The sequence below is a fragment of the Sylvia atricapilla genome, chromosome 6 (genome assembly GCF_009819655.1).
Source record: "Sylvia atricapilla isolate bSylAtr1 chromosome 6, bSylAtr1.pri, whole genome shotgun sequence".
Lineage (NCBI taxonomy): Eukaryota > Metazoa > Chordata > Aves > Passeriformes > Sylviidae > Sylvia > Sylvia atricapilla.
Genome location: NC_089145.1, coordinates 9,778,509 through 9,801,295, shown reverse-complemented (window position 1 = coordinate 9,801,295; position 22,787 = coordinate 9,778,509). Strand labels below are relative to the sequence as shown.

General features: G+C 49.4%; 1 protein-coding gene across 4 annotated transcripts in view; it reads left to right on the top strand.

Moving 5' to 3' along the window:
* The window catches only part of PLCB2 (phospholipase C beta 2), a 36,612-nt gene extending 15,053 nt beyond the window's left edge, over positions 1–21,559 (top strand). Inside the window, exons 7-32 of one of the 4 annotated variants that reach the window (XM_066320663.1) lie at positions 853–928; positions 1,281–1,381; positions 1,661–1,827; positions 2,041–2,187; positions 2,443–2,600; positions 4,471–4,553; positions 4,918–5,002; positions 6,135–6,306; positions 7,070–7,167; positions 7,830–7,926; positions 8,047–8,131; positions 8,403–8,527; positions 9,510–9,664; positions 10,018–10,182; positions 11,121–11,220; positions 11,487–11,591; positions 12,521–12,606; positions 12,697–12,793; positions 12,956–13,009; positions 13,537–13,747; positions 13,948–14,119; positions 15,113–15,189; positions 16,784–16,879; positions 17,168–17,225; positions 20,258–20,344; positions 20,557–21,559. In XM_066320663.1, the coding sequence (XP_066176760.1) occupies positions 853–928; positions 1,281–1,381; positions 1,661–1,827; positions 2,041–2,187; positions 2,443–2,600; positions 4,471–4,553; positions 4,918–5,002; positions 6,135–6,306; positions 7,070–7,167; positions 7,830–7,926; positions 8,047–8,131; positions 8,403–8,527; positions 9,510–9,664; positions 10,018–10,182; positions 11,121–11,220; positions 11,487–11,591; positions 12,521–12,606; positions 12,697–12,793; positions 12,956–13,009; positions 13,537–13,747; positions 13,948–14,119; positions 15,113–15,189; positions 16,784–16,879; positions 17,168–17,225; positions 20,258–20,344; positions 20,557–20,829 (3,130 nt within the window). In that variant the 3' untranslated portion in view covers positions 20,830–21,559. The other 3 variants (XM_066320664.1, XM_066320665.1, XM_066320666.1) reach the window with 3 other exon arrangements.
* Positions 21,560–22,787: the final 1,228 nt, after the last annotated feature.

The following is a 22,787-nucleotide window of genomic DNA, read 5'->3' as shown; positions in this document are numbered from 1 at the left end:
GGCACTCCTTGTTCCCCTGTCTGCTATGAGCACCTGTGATTCCAGAAGCTTAACAGAACTGAGGCTGGATTTACCTGTGGAGGAGATCACAGTGCTGTTGACAGGGATGTTCTAAAAGGAAGGAAAGTTCATTTGTTGTTATTTCTCCACAGTACCATAGAAGCACCTCTAAGAGGGACAGAAAACGACAGGAGAGGGATTTTGAGTGATAGGGTTCTTACAGAGTCCATAGCAGAAATACAGAACTGCTGCTCTAAATCAGCAGCCAAAAAATCATGTGTAGGTTTATCACACTTGATCCCTCAGGTATTCCCCTGGAGAAACACTGTCTGTCTTTGCTGGTTCATGAAACAAATCTCTTGCAACCCCCCGGGGCTAGCTCAGTTTCTTGGGAGGCTTTGGGGGAATATTTCAGGGATAGGGTAAAAGATCCAAAAGAGGCTCTTACGCCCCGGGTTGATCCAAAACGTTTATTCCAGGAGGGGAAACGAGGGCAGGAGGCCCAGAGGGCAAGGGAGGTCCAGAAGGAGGGAGAGAGGGCTGGAGCCTTGGAGAGCCGGAGGACAAGAGGAAGAAAGAGGGGAGGACAGGCCCTTATCGAGGTTTCTGTCCAGGGCGATGGCTGGATCTCAGCCAATTAGGTCAAGAAAGGAAAGAAGGGTAAAACTACATGGTTACAGGCTTCAGGGGTCCTAGGGAAAAACCATTCCCCAGAGAAATACAACAGGTTCATGCTTACAGTTGTTTCCCTGTCTCCCTTGCTGTGCATTTGGAATGTCCTGCACTGCCTGTAGCCCCAGCCCCTCGACCTCTCTCCTGCCCCATGGTGATTTTGTTTGCTTGTCTGCTCAGTATTTTTCAGATGTTCCCTGCAGACAAGAAGAGGGTAGAAGAAGCATTAAATGCTTGTCATCTGCCAAATGGCAAGGTAAGGGTTTTTCTGGGTATCCAGAAGTCTCGTGAGCTTGAGAAGGATCTTTTTCCCTCCCCTGACTGAGGTACCCTTGGCTGTGAAAAACCATCAGCTGAGATGCTTGTAGTTGCTTACCTTACCGTACCACTCCCAGGCCTGAACTCTGGCCTGCTGGCTTCAGTTCTTACTGTCTTCCAGCAAGTGTCTCCAGCACTTGCACTCTGTGGCACAAGGAGCAGCAACACCCTTCCAGAAGTTCCAGTCACTTACTGGGGTTGTCACAGCCAAGTGCTGAGCTGTGGGTGCTCATGACAGGTAAGAGCTGTCACAGGGCTGTGGTCCTGACACGGCTTCATTGCTTTCTCAGAATGATGCCATCAACCCTGAGGACTTCCCCGAGACAGTGTACAAGACGTTCCTCATGAATCTGTGTCCAAGACCTGAGATTGATGAGATATTCACCTCACAGTAAGTTTCCCTCAAGCCACAGCCCAGAACTTGGTCTCTTGTGGCAAAAGATAGAGAGGAAGGAGGGGATTTAATGTCATGTGGTTTGTCTTGCCTTAAGCCTTAGGAAGGCAGGATCCCAGATCATTTAATGCCTTTACTCACAGCCTGAATAAAATGGATGAGACCTCACTGTGTTACAGGACCCTGAAATATTTGGGCCCAGAGGGAGGATCAATCTCTCCTGTGTGAAAAGATTTCTGGCCTTACTTCTGCCCCTCTGTGATTCTCTCACTGCAGCCATCTAAAAGCAAAGCCCTACATGACCAAAGAGCACCTGGCAAAGTTCATCAACAAGAAGCAGCGCGACACCCGCCTCAATGACATCCTCTTCCCACCAGCCAAACCCGAGCAGGTGCAGAGCCTGATAGAGAAGTATGAGCCCAGCGGGTTTAACATCCAGAGAGGTGGGTCTTGTTCAGCCCAAAGCACTTGCTACAGAGGTGGGATGAAAGAGAAGAAGATCTCGTGCCCTCTGCCATCCTGCTTCTCAGGAGAGCAGTCAGCCTGGTTCCCACAACTCCCTGTTGTTCCCACAACTCTTTCTGCTTTCCAAAGTGGTGCCAGAACTGTTCTATTTGGCATCTAATGGTTCATTAACAGCTCTGTTCGCTGTGCAGGGCAGCTCTCCCCGGAGGGGATGGTCTGGTTCCTCTGTGGCCCCGAGAACAACCTGATAGTGCTGGACAAGCTGATGCTGTACCAGGACATGAGCCAGCCACTCTCGCACTACTACATCAATTCCTCACACAACACCTATCTGACAGGTACGGCAGTGCCGGGGCAGACACGCCCGGGGCTGGGGGAGGGACACAATCAGCCGGCAGATGTGTGCCCTGAGGGCTTTGAGGGCTGCGCTGACTCTAAATGCCATGTGACACGAAGCAGCGTTGGCCTGCAAATGAAAACATCTCATCAGTCTGCTGCATCCACCTGCTGAAGGCTGGCAGAGATCCCTGTTGACCCTGTGTGTGCAGGAGCTGTCCCATGTGAGTAGCTAAGGCTGAGCCTCTCTCCTGCAGCTGGGCAGTTTTCTGGGACGTCCTCTCCTGAAATGTACCGCCAGACGCTGCTGGCCGGCTGCCGCTGCGTGGAGCTGGACTGCTGGAAAGGCCGGCCCCCGGACGAGGAGCCCATCATCACCCACGGCTTCACCATGACAACTGAGATCCTCTTCAAGGTAGGGACGAGCTTTCTCCATGGATGCTTTCCCCTGCCTGCTTTTAGACTGATTGCTCAGGGAGCCAGATGGCTGAGGACAAAGATGTTTGAGAGAAAAGATTGATGGCGAGGTGACAGGGGAACGAATGTATGGGCAGAAGGAAAAGTGAACAGATAAGCACTAGGTTGGATTTTGTACGTTTTTGGAATGGGAGGAGTAGCAGAGAGGTTGACAGCTGGATGAAGATGGATGGGTGAATGAATGAGGGAAATGTGGGAAGTCAGGCAGAAGCCATGGAGAGATGGCCAAGCAGAGGTGTGTGCATACACAGGGCTGTATCACAGGATGGATGCACAGAACGTGGCATGAGGCTGGTGGATTTATAGATAGCAGCACATCCGAGGAGCAAACAGACTTTTAGAAAACACACAGTTAAAATGAGTTTATCTTCTGGTCTGCAGCAGGTTTCTATGGCTGACAGCCTCAAGTGGAGGCTTTTGGAAGAAGAGGGTTCAATTCCTTCCTAATGACCTGAATGTTGGAATGTGTTTTGTGGAGCAGCTGGCTTCCCTGAGGATTCAGCTCCCAGGCTTCAGAAGCACAGCACAAAGCCAGGCAGTACAGGGCATTTATCCACAGCTTGCAAGTTACAAATAAAGGCATCACACTGACTTTTTTTCTGCACTCCTTTACACAGCTGCTGCCAACAGGTAGAGGTGCTTTAGATATTTTTTCCAACTCTTTATTTTTCTTCTGTATCTTCCCCCCAATTCCCACACTTCACTATTATTAAAATATTTATGTGTGAGGGGGAGAAAAAAACAACAAACCAAACCAGTCCTTAAGGTCAGAGGTATTGTCATCCTCAGACTCAAAGCCCTGTGGTATCACTGCTGCTTTTTGCACAGCAGTTCACTGCAGATAGAACAGAAATAATGGCATTTGTAGCTGCTGTAATTGCAGAGTTCTGCTGAAGCCTGGGACCATTCCTCAAGGAAATTATAACCTGCTAACACAGCATGTGCTTGGTTTTGGTTTTACATAACACATAGTCCTTTCTTCCACTACAATTCCTGTGGCCTTTTAGCAGCATTGTCTGAGGCTTCTCCTGAGAGCCTTGAGGCTTCTGTGACAGATTCCCAGTGGTCCATGGAGGAGCAGCTGTAGCAGCCACCCTCTGTGCTGAGGTCATGGCTCATCCAGGATTTGGGATGATCAGGGGACTGTAATTGCAAAGGAGCAAATGGCACTTCTTTACCAATTAGTAGGACCAGAAAGGAAAATAATGGAAAGTTTGTGGCAGTTTAACAGGCGCTTGGGGAAAACGTTATTATTTTTTCTTACATCATTAATGCTGAGAAGGTTTCTATGGTATTTGCATTTGAAATGTCAGCACAGCTGGTGACTGAACACTCCAGCTCTCTCTGCTGCCAGGCAAAAGGATTTATAAGCAGCAGAAATGATAGAAAATTGGGCAGGTTCAGAGGTAAGTATGGATAGAATCTACAGTGGTTTAATCTGGTTCTGCACACACCATTCTGTGCCAGTTCAAGGTGCTTGGGACAGCGGTTTGTCCCTCTGGCCAGGTGCTCTCACATGCAGTGATGTGTACACTGACCTATGCAGCAAAACCAAAAACTCACCTTCTTGCATCTTCAGCTTCATTTTGGCACAAGCTGTTGAGTTTAGCTCAGCATGGATCCTCTGGAGCTGGAAATCTGGGTAGTTGTGAAAAAGATGACACTTCTCATCTTCTTACTGGGAGAAGTTTAGTGACTTTAAAAGGAGCTCCTGAGAGACAATTTCGGAGTCTGTTCAGTGGGAGGTCAGCTGTGTGTCTGTTACTAATGAGTGCTGAGCTTTTCTCTGACCATGGCCTCTCCTTCAGGATGCCATCGAAGCCATTGCAGAAAGTGCTTTTAAAACATCTCCGTACCCTGTGATCCTGTCCTTTGAGAACCATGTGGACTCGTGAGTATTTGGTGGTTGGGAGAATTGTCTGCTGTGTCTGGAGCAGAAAATTACACAGGCAAGGGCTGCTGGGTTTTAAGCCGAGCTGAAGTGAAGCATTAACTGAGGTTTCTGAAACAACTGAAGGTGGGTTAGAGCTTAAAAATGAGCCTTAACCTGCAGAGAGGGGTGATCACAGCTGTGCAGCCTTTTACCTTGGGGCTGCAGAGTATGAACATGGGAGTTGGCTTGGGAATGGGACCTTAACATCTGCATAGCTGAGATGGTTTCCTGGGTAGAGGACATGGATCTCAATATTTTGTTCATGCCAAACTCTGGATTTGGGCATTTGCTTTCCTCTTCACTCCTGCCTGATCTCTCTTAGGCCCAAGCAGCAGGCCAAGATGGCTGAGTACTGCCGAACCATTTTTGGAGACATGCTGCTGACAGAGCCACTGGAGAAATACCCGGTACGAGGGGCAGGAGGCCACTGGGAAGGCCTTTCTGGAAAACTTGGTCACTCCTGGTGCTGGGAGGTGCCACAAAAGGCACAACGCCATGGACATGGATCCTGGTTCATAGGCATGGGTGGAAGACTGTCACAGAGGTTTTCTTGTTTAGCACTCTGACACCTGAGGGGCTCTGGGTAGCCAGGGTGTACTGAGGGTACCAGGTGTGTTCTGTACACAGCACTGGTCCCTCTGTCTGCCAGCACTTGGGAACAGGAGCAAAGGCCTAATCCTGCTTCTAACCTGGAAATGTTCCCTTCCAGACATAGAGGGGCAGGTGCACAAGTGTCGCATGCTTGGAATAACTGAGGAAAGCTCCCATCTGCCTGGCCCCAGTCTTTATCTTACCTGTACAACAGGTATTTCTGTAGGTGGGTCCAGTGGCACCATTGGTGCCACAACTGCCTTGCCAGGGGACATGGTTTTAAACATCTGAGCAGGACCTGTGTTCTGCAGGGCATAAGGCAGGTCCTTGGGGTGCACAGAGAAGGGACAGCTGAAGCACCTGGCCCAAGCATTTGTTTGAAAGCACTGAGATCCAAAAAAGAGCTGGGAAGAAGCAGTGAGCCAACAGCAGCTGCCCACTGTCCAGCCCTATGTCCAGGCAATAGGAACAGAGGGATGAGGGAGGGAACAGTTCAAGAGATCAGCTAAGCTATTAACAGCCCTTTGCTGTCTGCGCAGTCTGTCACATGTCCTCATCTTGAGCCACCTCCTCTGGGATCTTTTTTAAATCTGCTGCAGGCAGTGTTTAAATCTGCCCTGAGTACTGATGAGGGACTGAGGATTTGGGATATAATGAGAGAAGTAGGTGGAATGGGAAGCTAGAGGTATGCGGATGCCTTCAGGCCGTGTAGGTGTTTTTTTAGCAGGATGGGTGGTAGGCAGCAAGGCAGAGCCTGAGAGGTGCAAAATGCTGGTCTGAAACCACAGGTGAAATCTTAGGGAAAATCTGCATTAATCTAGTGGGATATGCTGGCAGATAGAGGAAATCGGGAGTATAGCGGGTGAGAGATGTCTGTGCACTGGCAATTGGCCAGGGGGACAGGAGAGGTGAGTGTTTGAATTCTGTGATGAAGTTTATCTGTTGCAGCTGAAGCCAGGAGTTCCTCTGCCAAGTCCTAATGATCTCTTAAGGAAAATCTTGATTAAAAACAAAAAGAACCAATCTATGACTGGGAAGAGGGAAAACTCTTTGAAGAAAGGGAGGAATGTGGAACCAGAAACCACTGAACAGCCAACCTCTGTGGATGCTGAAGATACTGGTATGTCTGAAGGGAAAGGGGAGTAATAAAAGTGATGGGCAAAGCCTTCTACATCACCCAATATGAGCTTGGGGCAGGACAGCACTAGTCATTAAATCAGTTATCCCAAGCAGCAACAGAAAACTTGAAAAGAAATTTTCAGAATACTTTGAAGACTTAATCCAACCAAAAGAGACAAACATTTACAACCTGCCTATCATCCCTTAGTGATCCACTGATACACTCTGGCTTTTGGGTTGAGGGAAGGGGACTTTGTTACTGCTTGTAGCTCTCTGATAACCACAAATTCACTACAGTCTAGTTCTTCACTATGAGGGTCCTGGAGGTTCATGAAACATTCAGCCCCTCTCTCCTCCCTTCCTGTCACCTCTTGGGCTCAAGGCCCCTGTGGTAGAACAGTCCCTGTCATGGTAAGAGCACATGAAGTCGTGTGAGGACAAGGTGAGCACCACTGCAGAACACCTGGAAATGGGCGTTTATTCCCACAAAAATGTTTGACCTTGGAGGGGAAACAGCCTAGTGATTGTCACTCCTGGGTGTAAGAGGAGCCTGTAGCAGGAATGGTTTGGCCTCTTGGGTGTGCTGGTTCTCAGTGTACCAGTTCATATTTGGATTTGGCCAATAAAATTGTGGGATTCTTCCCCTCAGTGTTCCAGCATTACTTGGTGGTGAGGTTTGGCAGAGCCCTCCACTGCCAGCAGCCTGCAGGGTCCTGTGTGTGTCCTCTTGATCCATACCCACTCATGAGGGCCTGTGTGCTTAGTCTGGGCAGGTGATGTGGCTGAAGAGGAGCCAGAGGAAGAGGATGAACAGCTCAGAAACCTGGATGAAGAGGAAATAAAAAAGATGCAGTCAGATGAGGTACTTTCACTGTTGGCTCTTTTTCTTTTCTGTTTGGACTTTTGCTGGCTTCCGTTTTTCTTTGGGGCCTCACCCTATTGAAGAGAAATGAACCCGAAGTGCGAAGGGTAATGAACCTTTCAAGAGGCTTTCCATCCCCCACACAACTTTTGCAGGAGAAACTGAAGAAGAGAAAATTTGTTGTAAGCATAAAGAATGTGGCAGAGGAGTTACTGCTGATGCTGCATGATTTGGAGATAACTGTTTGCCTTGGGGGTTTTGTAGAGGCTCAGCCCTGGTCTGAGAAGCTGTAACTGAAAGTGCTGCTGCTGCTGCTGAAGGGGGAGGGAGGAGATCAGCACTTCCTTGAATAAAATGTCTATTTCCCATTTCCATCTCCCTGGTATCCTTTGGAGAGAAGGAAAAACAATATCCACCGCTTGTCTCAGACTCCATGTTCTTAGGGGTCAAAGAGATCCTGGGCTTTGTACATCCTTCCTGGAACCTCTCCATGTGCCTTGATTCCATTTTTGCTCAGCTGCCTGGAGATTCTGTGCCCCTGCCCAACATGCAGAACTGGGAAGCCAGAGAAACTGAGCACTCTGGTTTGTTTCATCAGTTTGTTTCATCTCAGGGAAGGTCTCTTCACCTCTTTCTTTCCTTTTGGATTGTTTTCTGCTCAGGGCACAGCTGGCCTGGAAGTGACAGCGTATGAGGAGATGTCCAGCCTGGTTAACTACATACAGCCCATTAAATTCAACTCCTTCGAGGTCTCTGCCAGTAAGTCAGGCTCAGTCCCTTTGGAATCTGGCACGATTTGTGCTTCCTGGCTCTGTCTGTCCCCCATGCAGAACCGGGACTGGGTGTGCCTTGCTCCTAAATGCAATCTCCTGTTTCTAGAGAAGAACCGGAGTTACGTCATCTCTTCCTTCACCGAGATGAAGGCTTGTGATCTCCTGAGCAAGTTCCCCATGCAGTTTGTAGAGTATCCTTTTGGTAGCCCTTTTCCAGTGCCGCTGGGTGCTTGGACTGTGAGGGAGATCCTTGACAGGATGCATCCTGCTGTAGCCAATGTCAACACTGCCAGATGCTTGTCCTTAAGTGAAAAGTGTATGGACAAGGAGCCTGAGCCTCCCTGGGGTCTTGTCTGGAAGGCTCTGAGCATTTGGTAGCAGAGCTCCAACAGTTTTTATAGTGGGAATATGTGGCCTGGCCCCAGGGCAAAGGAGGAGCATTGTTTCCTATAGAGCCTGTAGATACAACAAGTGGCAGATGAGTCGCATTTACCCCAAAGGCACCCGGATGGACTCCTCCAATTACCAGCCCCAGATGTTCTGGAATGTTGGCTGTCAGATGGTGGCACTCAACTTCCAGACCATGGGTGAGTGTCGGGGTGTGCTCCAGCCTCCGAGCCTGTTAGGTCAGTTGCTGCTGGTCCCTGGGTGCTCCTGGTCCCCATCTCTTCCTTTTCTGCCGTTTCCCTGGTCATTATTCCATGTGCCTTTTCCCAAAGAGCTGTTCTCCTCTGATTTGATCTCCCACAGACCAACAGCACTTTTCCATGCCCAGCACAGACCTGGCACACACACACATGCACACACAGGGACTGCTGTCACCCTGTGTCCGGGCACTGTCCCTGTCCCTGGCTGTCCTGTTCCACGATGTCACACCGAATCATATCCATGAAGGCACCTGCAGCTCCCATCCCCCAGGTTGCTACCTCTACAAGGCAGAGGAAGAGCTCCATCTGGCCACAGCACTAACCTGTCTGTGCCATTATTTCCAGGATTTTGACCTGACCAGGGAGGTAGGGCCTTTCATTGCTGCACAACCAGCATAAGAAGGAAAGAAAAGCCATGAGAGAAAGCTGTACCTTACCTCTCTTCCTTTCTCAGAGTGCTGTGTTATCTTTCGAGCATGGGAGACAAAAGGGAGTGAGTGCAAGGTTGGTTCTGAAGAGGATGACAGTGCAGGCAGGTGCAGCAACCACCAGGCAGTGTCCTCAGAAGTGTCAGACAGAAGATGGACTCAGAGTAGGCCCAAAATGAAAGGGGGAAGGAGCAGAGGGGCTTAGGTAGCTACTTATTCCCACCCAAAAACAGCAGGTGCTGCTTAAAGCAGGTTTTAATTTAGTTCTGCTCATAACTTAAGGTGCAAGTGCAAGCAAACCCCTTCCCTTCCTTACAACAGCTGCTGTAATATTTTTCCCTGTAGGGTGCCGAGAGGCTTAATTAGTTTTCAAGATGGCTTTAGGAGCCATGGGCTGGCAGGGGCTGCAAGCTTCCGGCAGCTTTCAGCTCTGTCATAGCACACAGGCTGCCTGTCCCTCCCAGCTCTGTCTCACGGTGTTGCTGTGCTCTCAGATGTCCCCATGCAGCAGAACATGGCCCTGTTCGAGTTCAATGGGCAGTGTGGGTACCTGCTCAAGCACGAGTTCATGCGGCGCCCCGACAAGCAGTTTGACCCCTTCTCCGTGGACCACATCGACGGGCTGGTGGCCACTACTGTCTGTGTCACGGCAAGTACAGCCTGGGGACCCTGTCCTGTGTCACCCAGGGGGACTCTCAGTGCCACGTGGAACCTGTGGAGTCTGGGGGAAAGCGTTACTGTGGCAACTCCCAGGCTTGTTGCTGTTTTAAATTAATCATAATCACATGAAAATGGAAAATGAGCATCTGCCGTGCAGAGGCAGTCAAGGCTGTGCTACTGGGGAGAGAGGAAAGTGCTGAAGCAAGAAATAGGGGTGGAGGTAAAAGAAGAGCTGGAGCAGAAAAGCTGTTTTGGGGTGGGAGAGCGACTTTGGAGTGAAGGAATGGGTGGGTCGCTCTGTTTTATTCTTCTCAGCAGTTGCTAACTCTGTGTCATTCACAGGTACTCTCTGGTCAGTTCCTCTCGGACCGAAGTGTGAGGACCTATGTGGAAGTGGAGCTCCTTGGACTGCCAAGGGATGCCAAACGCAAACACAGAACAAAACTGACCTCCACGGCCAACTCCATTAACCCTGTGTGGAAAGAGGAGGCTTTTGTTTTTGAAAAGGTGAGAACATTTGATAGTAATTTAGACAGAGAATCCTTAAAGCTCCTGATGGCCATGAGCACTGCCTTGGGAGAGATGTCAGTGCCGGCAGAAGGGACTCCCCTCTGGAGACCTCAGGCCTGGCTCTGGACACTCTCAGGTAATATCCTAACAACAATATCCAAAACAACTCTGCATCAATATTTCCCAGAACAGACAAGGGATAGCTGGGAATGGTTCTGGAAATAACAGGCATCCAAAGTCTCCCCTCTGTGATGCCCTCTTCAGACTGATCAGTTTGGAAAACTTCCAGCACCAGAAAGGAACTGAATTTCTGTGTCTAAACTGTCAATAAGAAACAAACTGGAGCAGTTTTCAGCTGTGCTAGGACATGGAAAGCTGCCCTGTCTCTCCCCAGGAATTCAGTGATCACCAATCCAGCTGCAGGGCACTGGGAAGTTAAGTCAAGTACACATTATACAATTCATCTGTCAGGCACAGTATGAAGCTACAGATATTTTCAGCCTGCTTGGCTGAAATATCCCCCTTTTGCTCCGAGGCTTCACTCCTGGCAGAATAATTTTGAGTTCATTTTATGGCACAAGAATACAGGGAAGGAGGGAGTCTAAAGTCTCTATTAGCAATGTAACCATATTTGCTAAATTATCCATCTCAGATCATTCCATTCTCCAGTGTGTTTTTCCTAGAAGCAGTGGTTTGGAGGGTTTTTTTGTCTTTAGGTAACCTGTGACCCTGTGCAGGATGGGAAGCCTGAGTTTGGTGGAGTTTCTGGGCATTCAGCTATGATGTCTATGATAAACTGTGCCCTTAAATTACAAGATGCAGAAATAGGCAGTGCCATCCTGGAAGAGATGGAGTTGTTTGGTTGGAAGGAGGAGGATGCTGCTATCGGGAGTTAGAGGTGAGGACACTGGTGCCTTACTCTGCTTTTCCCTTAGATCATGATGCCTGAGTTGGCGTCTCTTAAAATGGTGGCTTGGGAAGAAGGAGGGAAGTTCATTGGCCAGCGTATCATTCCCATCATCGCAATGCATCCAGGTAAATCAGTGGAAATTCCTTCAGCTTTTGTGCCCTTGAGACCTGTCCAGTGGGAGTCATAGAGATGATACAAACAGCTGCATACTTTGCTCCTTAATCTCCATGCCCACAAGCAGTGGAACCTTCAAATCTATCTTGTTATAGCCTTGGCTTTATCCCATGATATAGTCACCATGCCCTCCTGTAAAGAGGGCCTGGGGCTGCTGGAGCAGACACAGGGAGGGACAGGATGCTGCCAGCTCAGCTCCCTCCCCTCTCTGCCCCAGGCTACCACCACGTGTGCCTGCGCAGCGAGAGCAACATGCCGCTCACCATGCCCGCCCTCTTCGTGTTCCTGGAGATCAAGGACTACGTGCCGGATGCTTGGGCAGGTAGGGAGCACTGGAATGTGCAGGGAGCGCTTCTGGCCTCCTCCAAACTCTGATTCAGAAGCATTTTTCCAGCCTGGGAAGTGCTTTCCTGCTGCACCCTCAGTTCCTTGTCAGGGTGGGACTTGAGTGCATGCCAGTGTCCTGTCACAGCCTCGCTGCCTTGGGAAGTGCATGGAGGCTCCCACTGCAGCTGGGCCTGGTTCCCACCTGAGGTGCAGTGCAGGTGTATCAGGCTCCAGTGTGGAATGGCTCAGCCCTACTGTTGTTTAGAGGCAGGGAGAGGTTCCCTTGAGGGAATAGGTGACATCTCCCAGGGGTTGCAGAGAGCAGGGGGTTTAGGGAGGTTTTAGGAGTGATGCTCTTCCTTGTTGGAAGGGAGGTTCTTGCTGGTACTGAGATATGGGGACCTTCCTTTAAGAAGGGTCAGAGTGGGATGTGACAGAAGCCTCACCACAGGAATTAACAGTCATGACCAAACCCAGAGTGTAACAGCATCAGCCACAGGAGCTCTTGTGAATACTTCTCATGTTTGCTCTCTCCTCCCCTTTGTTCATAGAAATTAACTTTATTCCCTGGGGAAATCCTGAGAAATTTGATTTATCACATTTTTATTAAAAAAGATGGGGTTTATGCAACACTGGGTTGGAATTGGAGCAGGCAGCTGTGCAGGTGGGAAAAGTCTTAACCTGGCCCTGGCTTTTGGGAGCAGAGTTCCCAAAATCACAGAGCTGCCCTGAACATCAGTTGTGAGCCATGGCCTTGGACTGGGACTGAGGTGAAGGAGGTTCCCTTCCTTTTACTGTCAGGGACACTTTGGTTACAAGCAGAGAACACAAACTATTCATTCTTCACAGTGTCCTGTGCTGGGCAGGGAATATGAGTCCATGGGTTGTTTGCTATTCAAGCCAAGCCCTGCTCTCTCTTTCCAGATCTCACTATTGCCCTCTCCAACCCCATCAAGTTCTTCAACCTTCAGGACAAGCGCTTGGCGAAGCTCAAGGATACCTCAGGGGAGGTGAGTTTTTCCAGGCTGTTATCTAGAGCACCTTCCATGAATTCAGCCTGAAATAATGGAGTTTTCATTTACCTCTGATCTTTGTTTTAGAGGCCTGGCATGCAAACAAACATCTCATTTGCAGAGACTAATGGGGTGCCAGGCCCCACTGGGAAACCCAGCATTCCTCCCTCTAATGGGTCCACAGGTAAGTTTCCAAGTGTTTAAGCATATTGGCAGCTTAATTAATTCTTCTGTACTAACACAAACATCCTTCACACGAGCTGTGTTCTGCTGAGCTCTCTTCTGTCCATTTCTAACCTGGATATCCAAGATGGGACATTAACAGGAATTTCTTTTGGGATTTCAGGAGCAGCAGTGTTCACCAAGGATGAAGCCGTGTTAGAAGTAATGCAGATGGCAGGTAACTCCTCATGCTGGTCACCTGGGCTGAGGCCCTGCCTGATCTTACATTTCCAAATTAAAAAGGCATGTCCCAAACCTGCCTGGTGGAGCCAGTACTAAAGACAAATCCCAGGAATCTTGGAGCTCAAGGACAGGTTTCCTTCAGCACACCTGCACTCCCAGTGCAACGTGTTGTTCACCTGCTTCTGGCTGCCCGAATGCAGTGTGATGCCAAGTCCTGCAAACACGGGGCCTAATTGTGCCTCAAAACTGTACTTAAGGCACAAGAGGAGACCTGTTTCATTCAGGATATGTTGGCAAATAACTGTTCTGCACATTGCTTTCTTAGAAGTTATTCCTAAAGAGAAGTGTTTGCCAGGACAGAATATGTACCTGGGGAGAGGCAGCCCAAGGTGTGAAGCAGAGGGGGCTCTGCTTTGGATGTAGTGATGGAGGGACATGTGTTGGAGCTGTATGCTCCAGTTTCCCCACTCCGCGTCTTGGGAAGCAGCTGGCCCCGTTCAGCCTTTTTATTTTGTGTTTCAGAGCCTGACACAATCAGCCTTGCTGAGCTGCAGCAGAAGAAGCGCTTCCTGAAGCTGCTGAAGAGGCAGGAGAAGGAACTGAGGGAGCTGGAGCGGAAGGGAAGCAAACAGAGGGAGGAGCTGCTGCAGAAATACTCTGCACTCTTTTCAGAGCTGGCCTGCCCTGGGGGCAAGAAAAGGACAATACGCACAAGGAAAACCCAGAAGAAGAGGTAACCATAGCCTGGGGGTCACCTTCCCAAACCACAACAAGGATCCTCAGGGACACATGGGCTCCCCTTCTCTGCAGGAAGATGGAGCAGTGCAGGCATCTGCATGTCCCTGGGTTGTTCCCACTGAGGGTGGGTGGGAAGGTTGGGACTGTACTGGCATGGCAAGAAGCAGCAGCAGAGCCCCCAGTTTTGTTCTGCAGGAGTGTGACCCCAAGTGATGCTGATACCAGTGAAAATCCTGTAAAAGCAGCAGATGGCATCGACTGCCATTGGCTCGTGGAGCTGGGGGAGAGGTTGGAGATGGACCTCATCCACCTTGGGGAGGAGCACCACAGTCGGATCCGAACTAAGAAAGAGCAGCATGCTACCGAGGTGAGCACTGCGAGTATCACCTGAAAACGTATCCTGGGACACCCCAAAAAATCCCAAGTCACTCACTAAACTGAGCTTGGGAATGTGGGCCCAGAACACACCTGACACATGCATTGTCAGGTCCATGAACTGAGAGTGAAAACATAAAAGCTTATTTGTTTAGAAGCCCTAAAAATCCTGCAGAAACATTTTTATATGTCTGCTGTTTTTTTTTAAAAAGAGTAGCATTGCCCTGGAGCACATCAGGCTCCATCTGCTACAGTTCTTCTGATGCCTTAGTGTGGAGTTAATGTGGTGTTTAGTGGCTTCACACCTTGCCAGGTGCCACCTCTCCGGGAGCCTCGGAGCTGGGGTGACGTGGAGGTGGGCTGAGGGTTCACCAGTGGCACCATCAGAGCGTGTTTGACTTGGTGGAAGTCAGAGTCCAGGTGAGGGGAGTCCTGCAGACTGAGCTCAGCCAAGGTCAGAAGGAGCCATGGTGCTACCTGGGGACAGAGTGCAGGCCATGGGATGGTGGTGGTAAATCCAGCATATGCTGTCTGTTCCAGTGAAAGGGGAATGATTCCAAACTTGGAAGGCCTTTTCTCATGAGTGCTTTCTGAAGGAATTTGCACTGATAGATCTTAAACTTTCAGTTCCCTGGTGCACCTTAGGCTTGCACACACCTCTTACAAGCTGTGTGCAACCCTAAGGGGAAAATAACACTTGGGCACGGGCTCACCTGAGAATCAGGTTTCTTACCTGGGAGAGGAGCCAGGGATGAAACCTTCCTGTCTCACAAGTGTCAGTCCACTGGCCCAGTGGGGCCTGTGTGCACAGCTGAGCTCACTCCTGTGCCAGCATCTGCCCCGAGCCTTGGGGATTCGGAATTTGTTGCTCTTGGAATTCATTGTGGGGAGGTGTACAGCTGACTTGGGTGCAATTTGATACAGATTGGGTGCAGTGTCTCATCCTGCTTTGTTCCCTTTTGTCTTGTGTTCATCCCTTAAACAGCAAGTTTCCAGGATCCTGGAGCTGGCCAAGGAGAAGCAGGCAGCTGAGCTGCGGATGCTGAGGGAAACGTCGGAAAGGTAAATACAGCAGTGGAATCACAAATAACGCCTGGTTCTGCTCCAAGGCAGCACTTTCTGCTGGATCTCTAAGCTCTGCTTTGCAGCCAGGGAGTGAGGATGAAGAAGAGGAGATTTTCTTTTCCTTTGGTGAGAAATTGAGGCAGGGGGATGTGACACGGGATCTCACATGGTAGTACAGACAGCAGGTGCTTCTTGTGATCCCCAGAACAGTGTTCCTGCCAGGAGGCACCAAGCAGGATACAATGTTCCATCTGCATAGGACCACAGAGGCTGCTACCTCTGTCTCTTGCAGTCAGGACCTCACAATACTCCCTTCCAGGGACTGATCCACTCCATCTTCTAAGTGAATTGAGCATCTCGGCTCCAGTATTTAAACAAACTGTCAGAATCAATTGACTGGTTTCTAGCCAGACATGTATCCATTTGTTCTTGAAAGAATTTTGTCCTGAAGCTAAAATCCTCACTGATTCCTACTTCCTATTAAATCCTGTCTCAGTCTTTAGTTGCAAATTCAGATAAAACTCCCTCTTTTTGTGTCCTGTCCCAAGCCAGAGTCTCTTTACTCAGCTATTCAGCATATTCAGGCAAGTCTAAGGAAATAGGTGAGTAGCCAGGTAATGGTTAGCTGACAGTAGGATGTCATTAGTACAGTCACATCTCCCTGGCTGGGAGAAGCTCCAGAAAGATTTCAAAATCTGGAGCAACAGGCAATGAAATGGCAGTTCAGGTCAGCAGGAATAAATATAAAATAACCTGAATGGAAAACCCTGGCTATAGCCCAGCTGTGCACTGGTGTTGGCACTCAGGTAAGAGATCTTCAGCTGCTGTGGATGCTCTTCATTCCCAGCTCTGCAGTGGCCAAAGTGGCAAACAGGATTTTGGGAATTGTACAAGGAAAAAAAAAAGAGATTTAGTGAGTGTTGTGCCACTGGATCCATCTGCGCAGAGCTGTCCCCTTCTGAGTATGCCATCTCAAACAAAAAAAAAGTCTTTTTAAGAGCAAGAACAGCCTTCTTTTGAGGAGGAATTTATGCACAAAAAGGAATTAAATGGGACAGCTAGGAGAATAGATGTTTGAAGGAATGTGACAGGAATGTGTTAATCATGAAGGGTCAGGATGCAAGAAGTGATTGCTCACTGTTTCTCATTGGAAAGAAGGGTGGGACATCTACTGAATGTCTGGGGTGCCTGTGTCCCATTGTGTATAAATTAAGTCCTGGTCCTCTCACGGCAAAGAGCTGTGAAATCCAAAAGTAGATGTGAGCTCCAAAGTATGAGTGACATCACGGAACATGGTATGTGCATAGATACTAGAGGACAGACTGGAAACTGGGAAGGTGGAGGAGGGAAAACTTCCCATACACTTGTTCTTTCTTACAGTTGCCTTTAGCACGTGCTGCCTCCACTGCTGGGACAGGACACATCTTGACTCAGGACTTAAAACATCCTTAAGACTCCAGGCCTCCTGCTGCACAGTCTCCCACCTTTGTTGTTTCTGGACAGCGGAGCGCTCCAGAGAGCAGTGGATGGCGGACTGCTCTGCTGTCTGGGGCTGCTAACCAGGCCTGTATCTCCTCTCTTCTCTCCACAGCAACATTAAAGACATTAAGAAGCGGATGGAGGCAAAGAGAGTGGAGCGGGTCCAGGCCATGCTGAAGAATACCAGTGACAAGGCTGCTCAGGAGAGGTGCGGGAGTGGATGTTCCTGGGCTCTGTGCAGGAGGCAGGGTCTCCTGCTGACTTGGAAGCCGAAAAAGTAGAATTTTGCATCCAGTTATTTGCCTTATGGCTCAGGAAAATTTGAGTGGTGTTTTATTTGTCCTTCCTAAAATTACAGCAGCTTCTCCCTGTGGCAGGACAGTGTGGGAATGTAACCACACCTGTTGATCAGTATGGCACTGATCGGTACTGACAAATGGATTTTTATGGAAGCAGAACAGCTGGATTTTACTGGGGTTTATAATTTTCTTTAAAGGTTGAAGAAAGAAATTAACAACTCCCACATTCAAGAAGTGGTGCAGACAGTCAAACGGGTGAGTTCTGGGAGGTCAGGCTGCCGCTGCAGCTCTGGGTTCTGCAAGGAGGTGGCCTGGGGAACTCAGTCAGTGTAGCCAGGGCATTTGTTCCCAAGCCCAGGGCTTGGGAACAATGGAAAGCCTGGCAGGAGGAAAGACACCTCAAGGACCCCAGCTCTGCCCTTGAAGACCCAGTGCCAGACACAGCTGAGTCCATGTCTGTTTGTCAGTGAGTGTTGACGTTTGAGTCCATACATCCCTCTGTGTCCGTGTGTGTGTCCTTGCACGTGTATGTGTCTGTGTGTCTGTGTATGGGTGTCTCTGTCTGTCCATGTTTATGTATGTGTTTTTGTGTTCATGTGTGTCCACATCTGTGTGTCTGGGTCAGGATGTGTGTACCTGTGTGTGTCAAAGTCTGCATCTAGGTCTATGTCTGTCTGTAGGTGTCCCTGTGTCTCCCTATCTGTCTGGGTATCTGAGTACATGTGTCCGTGGGTCCAGGTGTCTGTATGCCCATCTGTGTCCATGTATGTCTTTTTGTTTGTGCATCCCTCTGTCCATGTACGTCTGTGTATGTGTGTCCCCTTGTGTGAGTCCGTGTGTGTGTCCATCTGTGCCTATCTGTTTATGTCTCTGTGTGTCCATGTAGATCTGCCAATGTGTCCATGTGTGGACTGTGAGTCTGTGTTTGTTGATGTGTGCATTTCTGTGTCTCCATCTGTCCCTGTGTCAGAGATACTGTGTGTCCATGCATCCCAGTTTATGCATTTAGGTGAGTCTCTCTCCACACGTGTCCATGTATGTCTGTGTTTATCCATGTGTGTGTCCATATGTCTCTATGTCCAGGAGTCTGTATATGTATATCCATGTATGTTTGTCTGTCTCTGTGTCCCTGTGACCAGGTGTGTGTCTTGGTGTGCTGTGTGTATCTTGTGTCCATATGTGGGTGTGTCTATGTGCATCTGTACACATCTGGGTGTCTGTCTGTTTCAGCCTTTGGCTCCCCGTTTGTGTCCGTGAGAGTGTCACATGTCAATCTATTCCTGCGTGCACGTCCATGTAACTGTCTGTTTCTGTATGTTCATGTGTCTGTGTCCCCGTGCATGAGCCTTTGTGAACCTTTGTGTGTGTGTCCATGTTTGTCTGTCCTCCTGTCCAGAAGTGCCTTTGTATGCCCATGTCCCTGAATGTGTGCATGTGGCTGTAATGGAAGGGCGTGGGGGTTGCGTGTGTGTCCCTCTGTCTCTGTATCCATCTGTGTCTATGTGTGTCTGTCAATGTTTGTGTTTCTGTGTGTGAGTCTGTGTATGTCTGGGTGTCCATCTGTCTGTAACTGTCCGTGGGTAGGTGTCATGGGTTAGGTGTTTCTGTCCATGTGTGTCCATGTCCAGGTGTCTTTGTGCATCCAGGTGTGTGTGTGTGTCTATGTTCACGTTCTGGTGGGAGTCTGTGTGTCCATCTGTCTTTCTGTGTCCAGCCATGTGTGTCCATATGTATTTCTGTGTGCCTGTCCCTGGGTGTATGTCCATGTCTGCAACCATGTGTCTCTGCCTCCTGTGTCCCCATGTCCAGGTGTGTGCATGTCTGCATGCCTCTGTGCTGCTGCCTAGGAACATGTGTCTGCCTGTGTCCATGTCTGCCTGAGTGACTATGTTTGTGTGTGCGTCTGTATTTGCATCTGTGTCCATGCCTGTGTCTGTCAGTGTGTGTCTGTTTGCCTCTGTCAGTGTGTCTGTATCAATGTGTCTGCTTATATCTGTATGTCTGCAAACCTGCATCCTCATCGGTATATGTGTCCATGTCCTGTGTCCTGTGTGTCCCTGTGCGTATCTGTCCAGGGTCCACATGTCTGTCTGTGTTTGTACGTGTCTCTGTGTCCATCTGTCTGCATCCAAGCCTGTGTGTGTGTCTGTCCATGGCCTCTATCCTCATGTGTCTGTGTGTGTCAATGTCCCCATTTGTGTATCCATATCCTGTGTCCATGCGTGCGTCTGTGGTCCACATTTCTGCCTGTGTGCGTGTGTCTGTGTGTGCATCTGTATGTCCATGTGTCAGTCTGTCTGCCTGCATCCATGTCTGTGTTCATTTATCTATCTGCACGTGTGTGCTTGTGTATCTGTGTCTGCATCTATGTCTCTCTGCCTGTGTCTGTTTCCATGTGTCTCTGTGTATCTGTTATGTGTCTCTGTGTCCATGCATGTATCCATATGTTCACATTCAGGGGGGTGTGTGTGTTGAGGTGTATGTCTGTGTCCATGTCTGTGCCCGTCAGTGTGTCTGCATCCCTGTGTGTGTCCATGTTTGCTTCTGTCCATGTCCATTTGTGTGTGTGTGTGTGTCCACATCCATATGCCCGTGTCTGCATCCATGTGTTCCTGTGTGTCTCCATCTGTCTGCATCTGTATCCATCTGTGTCTGTCCACGTGTCAGTGTGTCTGTGGCTATGTCCGTATGTCCTGTTTGCCCGTTTCCATCTGTGTTTGTCTCTGTCCCTGCGTGTCTGTGCCCACACCTGTCTGTGTCTCTATGATCATGTCACTTCCTGTCTTTGTGTGTGTCTGTGTCCATGTGTCGCTGTTGAAGCCTGCGTCTGTGTGCATGTCTCCTTGTGTCTGTATCCCCATTTTTGCATCCATGTCCTGTGCCTGTGGCCATATGCATGTCTGTGTCCCTCTGTCTGGGTGTGTCCATGGGTATTTGTGTCTGTCTCTATCCATCTCCATCAGTGTCCTTGTGACAGTGTGTCCATGGGTGTCCGTGTGCCCATGTATACCTGTGCCTGCTTGTCTTTGTGTGAGTACATGTATCACACATAGATGTGGGTGTCCAGGTATCTGTCCTTACGCAAGTCTGTGTATCCATGTATCCCTGTGTATGTGTCCCTGTCCCTACGTCCAACGTGCCTGTGTGCACTAACCTGTCAGGCTGTCGTGGTGTCCCTGAATCCAGGCTGTTGCTCCAGGCCTACCCTGCTGGGCTGAGCTTGGGCTGTCCAAAGCCCTTGCTTATAAAACTGGAACCTGAGGGGGGGTAATTTATTATTTTTAAAGGTTACAGAGAAGACTGGCAGGTTCCAGCGGAAACTGGAGGAGAAGCAGGCAGCAAGTCTCCAGTCCATCAAGGAGAGAGAGAGCCAGGTAAGGACATTTAGGGGCAGAGCTGTTCCTTGACACAAGAAGTCCAAAACCGCAGAGAATCAATATTGCCACCCTCAGCCCACCCATTCCAGGGGGTGAGAAAGTGGATGAGGGGGCCCACACAGACCCCAGAAAGACCAGCGGCTCATCCCAGAGGTCCAGGTCTCTGCTTGCCTCCAGACTGCGGGAATGACCTGATTCTCCATTTGCAGCTCTGGCAGCAGGTACGGGTGGAATATGAGGAGAACTTGAGAACTCTGAACGTGGAGGTTCAGGAGATGGTGAAGAACTACACCAAAGCCAGCTTTCTTGGAGAGCCACAGACTGGGAAGGAAGCAGGTCAGAGCATTCCTGAGGGAGAACAAGGCTTTACAGACCAACTGCAAGCAAGTATCCCAGTGGCAGAGGCGTCCAGGCTTACACTGGCAATGACTGAGCCCTCAGGAGCTGGAATGGACGTGGAGATAGAAGAGAGCATATTCTGAGATGATTCCCTTCCTTACTGTTCATTGCAAGAAGGTGTATGTTGAAGTAACAACCAGCTTCACAAACTACTGCCATCCCTTACCTTCTGGGGAGCTCCTGAAATCCTTCAGGAATGTACTACATTATCCCAGATATCTGGAAGCAGGCTGGAGAGCTCGCTCTTCAGAGTACTTCACCCTCTGTCTTCCCCCAGCCTTGAACGGTGAGGTATTTCAGCAGCGGTAAGGGCCTGTACCTGCAGACCAGCTCCCTGAGGGCATCACAGCAGCAGCTACAGGAATATTTACTTTACATTCAGACCAGCTTTTACAGTCAGTTCTGTCATCAATCCTCACATGCATCCCTTCACATCAGTCCAACTCCTCCTACCATCTTCCACACGGTTCAATGAAACAGCAATAACCAAACCAAAACCCCTACACACTGATGCAAAGAGACACCACAGGTAGGGATGGGGATGGAAAGTGGGCTCAACCACAGCAAACAACACCAGGCTGTGTGTCCTACAGGGGAACAGTTACACCTGAAGCTGCATTAATAAACAATTAAAAATGCTGCTGTAAAACAAACCAAACCCCAGGTCAAGCAGGTATGAGACCGCACATTCCAAGCCTAGTCTGAACAAGAGTCCACATCTCCCCTGTGGTGTCACCTGAGTACTGGAATTATGGATTGTACATTTCTGAGTTATTTATTTTCTAAAAGAATTAAAACATTGCTATTCTTAAACTACTGGGTCACTTGTTACTTAGCTGCAGTTAGCGTGTGTGTCTTGATGTCTGTGTCCAGATGTATGTGCAGCTGTATCTGTGTGTCTATGTGTCCATGTTTGAGTGTCTGGGTGTCTGTATGTCCACATGTGTGTGCACATCTTAGTGTGGGACTGTGTGTCTGTGTCCATCTATCCACCTGTGTCTGTGTGTATTTTTTTGTGCCTGAGCATGTGTTCATGTCTGGTTTTATATCCATGAATTTCTATGTGTCCATGTCTGTCTATGAGCATGTGCATGTCTCCAGATCTGTCTCTTTGTATCCAGGTGTGTGTATCCATGTGTCTGTGTCAAGCATTGTGTCTATCCTCTGAGTCTGTCTGTGTGTCCATGCCCCTGTGTCTCTGCATCTGTGTGTCTGTCCACCCCTGTGGCTGTGTCCACATGTCTGTCCTTGTGTGCCTGTGTGGGTGTGTATTTCTGTTCTATGTGTGCCTGTGTGTCCAGCTCCCTGGGTGTTTGTCTGTCCACAGAGGTTATCTTAAAGGAAAATTTGTCCATCACTTCCTGGAGGGAACGCAGACACCAATGTCAGACCAGAACGTGAGCACAGGGTGGCCCTTCACACACTGCCAAAGTTCCAGGATTGCGTTTTTTCCCTCAAACCCTCTCTGGAAACAAATCCACTAAACCTTAGTCAGAGAGGCACACATGGAAAGCCAGGACACAACAGCAGGGCCAGGGTTTACAGGAGTTTTCCTTCCTCCAGTGCCACACGCTAAAGATTATGGTGCACAGGGACAGTGGCAGGCAGGACATGCTCTGTCCCTCCACACAGCACATGACAGGACAAACAGTCCAAGTCAGGTTGACCAGGTTCAATCTCACAGGCTGCTCATACCAAGAGCACCAGCACGGCACTGGAACACCACCACTAGTCTCCACAATTCCCAAAGAGTTTCACTTTCCAGCCTGGAGGCTTCTAATTCCTGCCTTGCATCAGCTTCTCCCTTGGAGCCTCTGAGAGCCAGCAGAAACCCATTGCTCTGCCCTTCTCAAGCTGAGCTCCTCTGCCCCTTCCCCATGCAGAGCATCAGTGCCCTGACAGCTCTGAACAGCACAAATCCAGAGGCCAAAGCAAGGCCTGACACAGCACCAGAGCAAAATGCTCTGCAGGGGGCTCCTTGAGGCGTGGACACTTCAAAATTGACCAGAGCTCAGCTAGGCTATGACACAGGGCTAAGAAT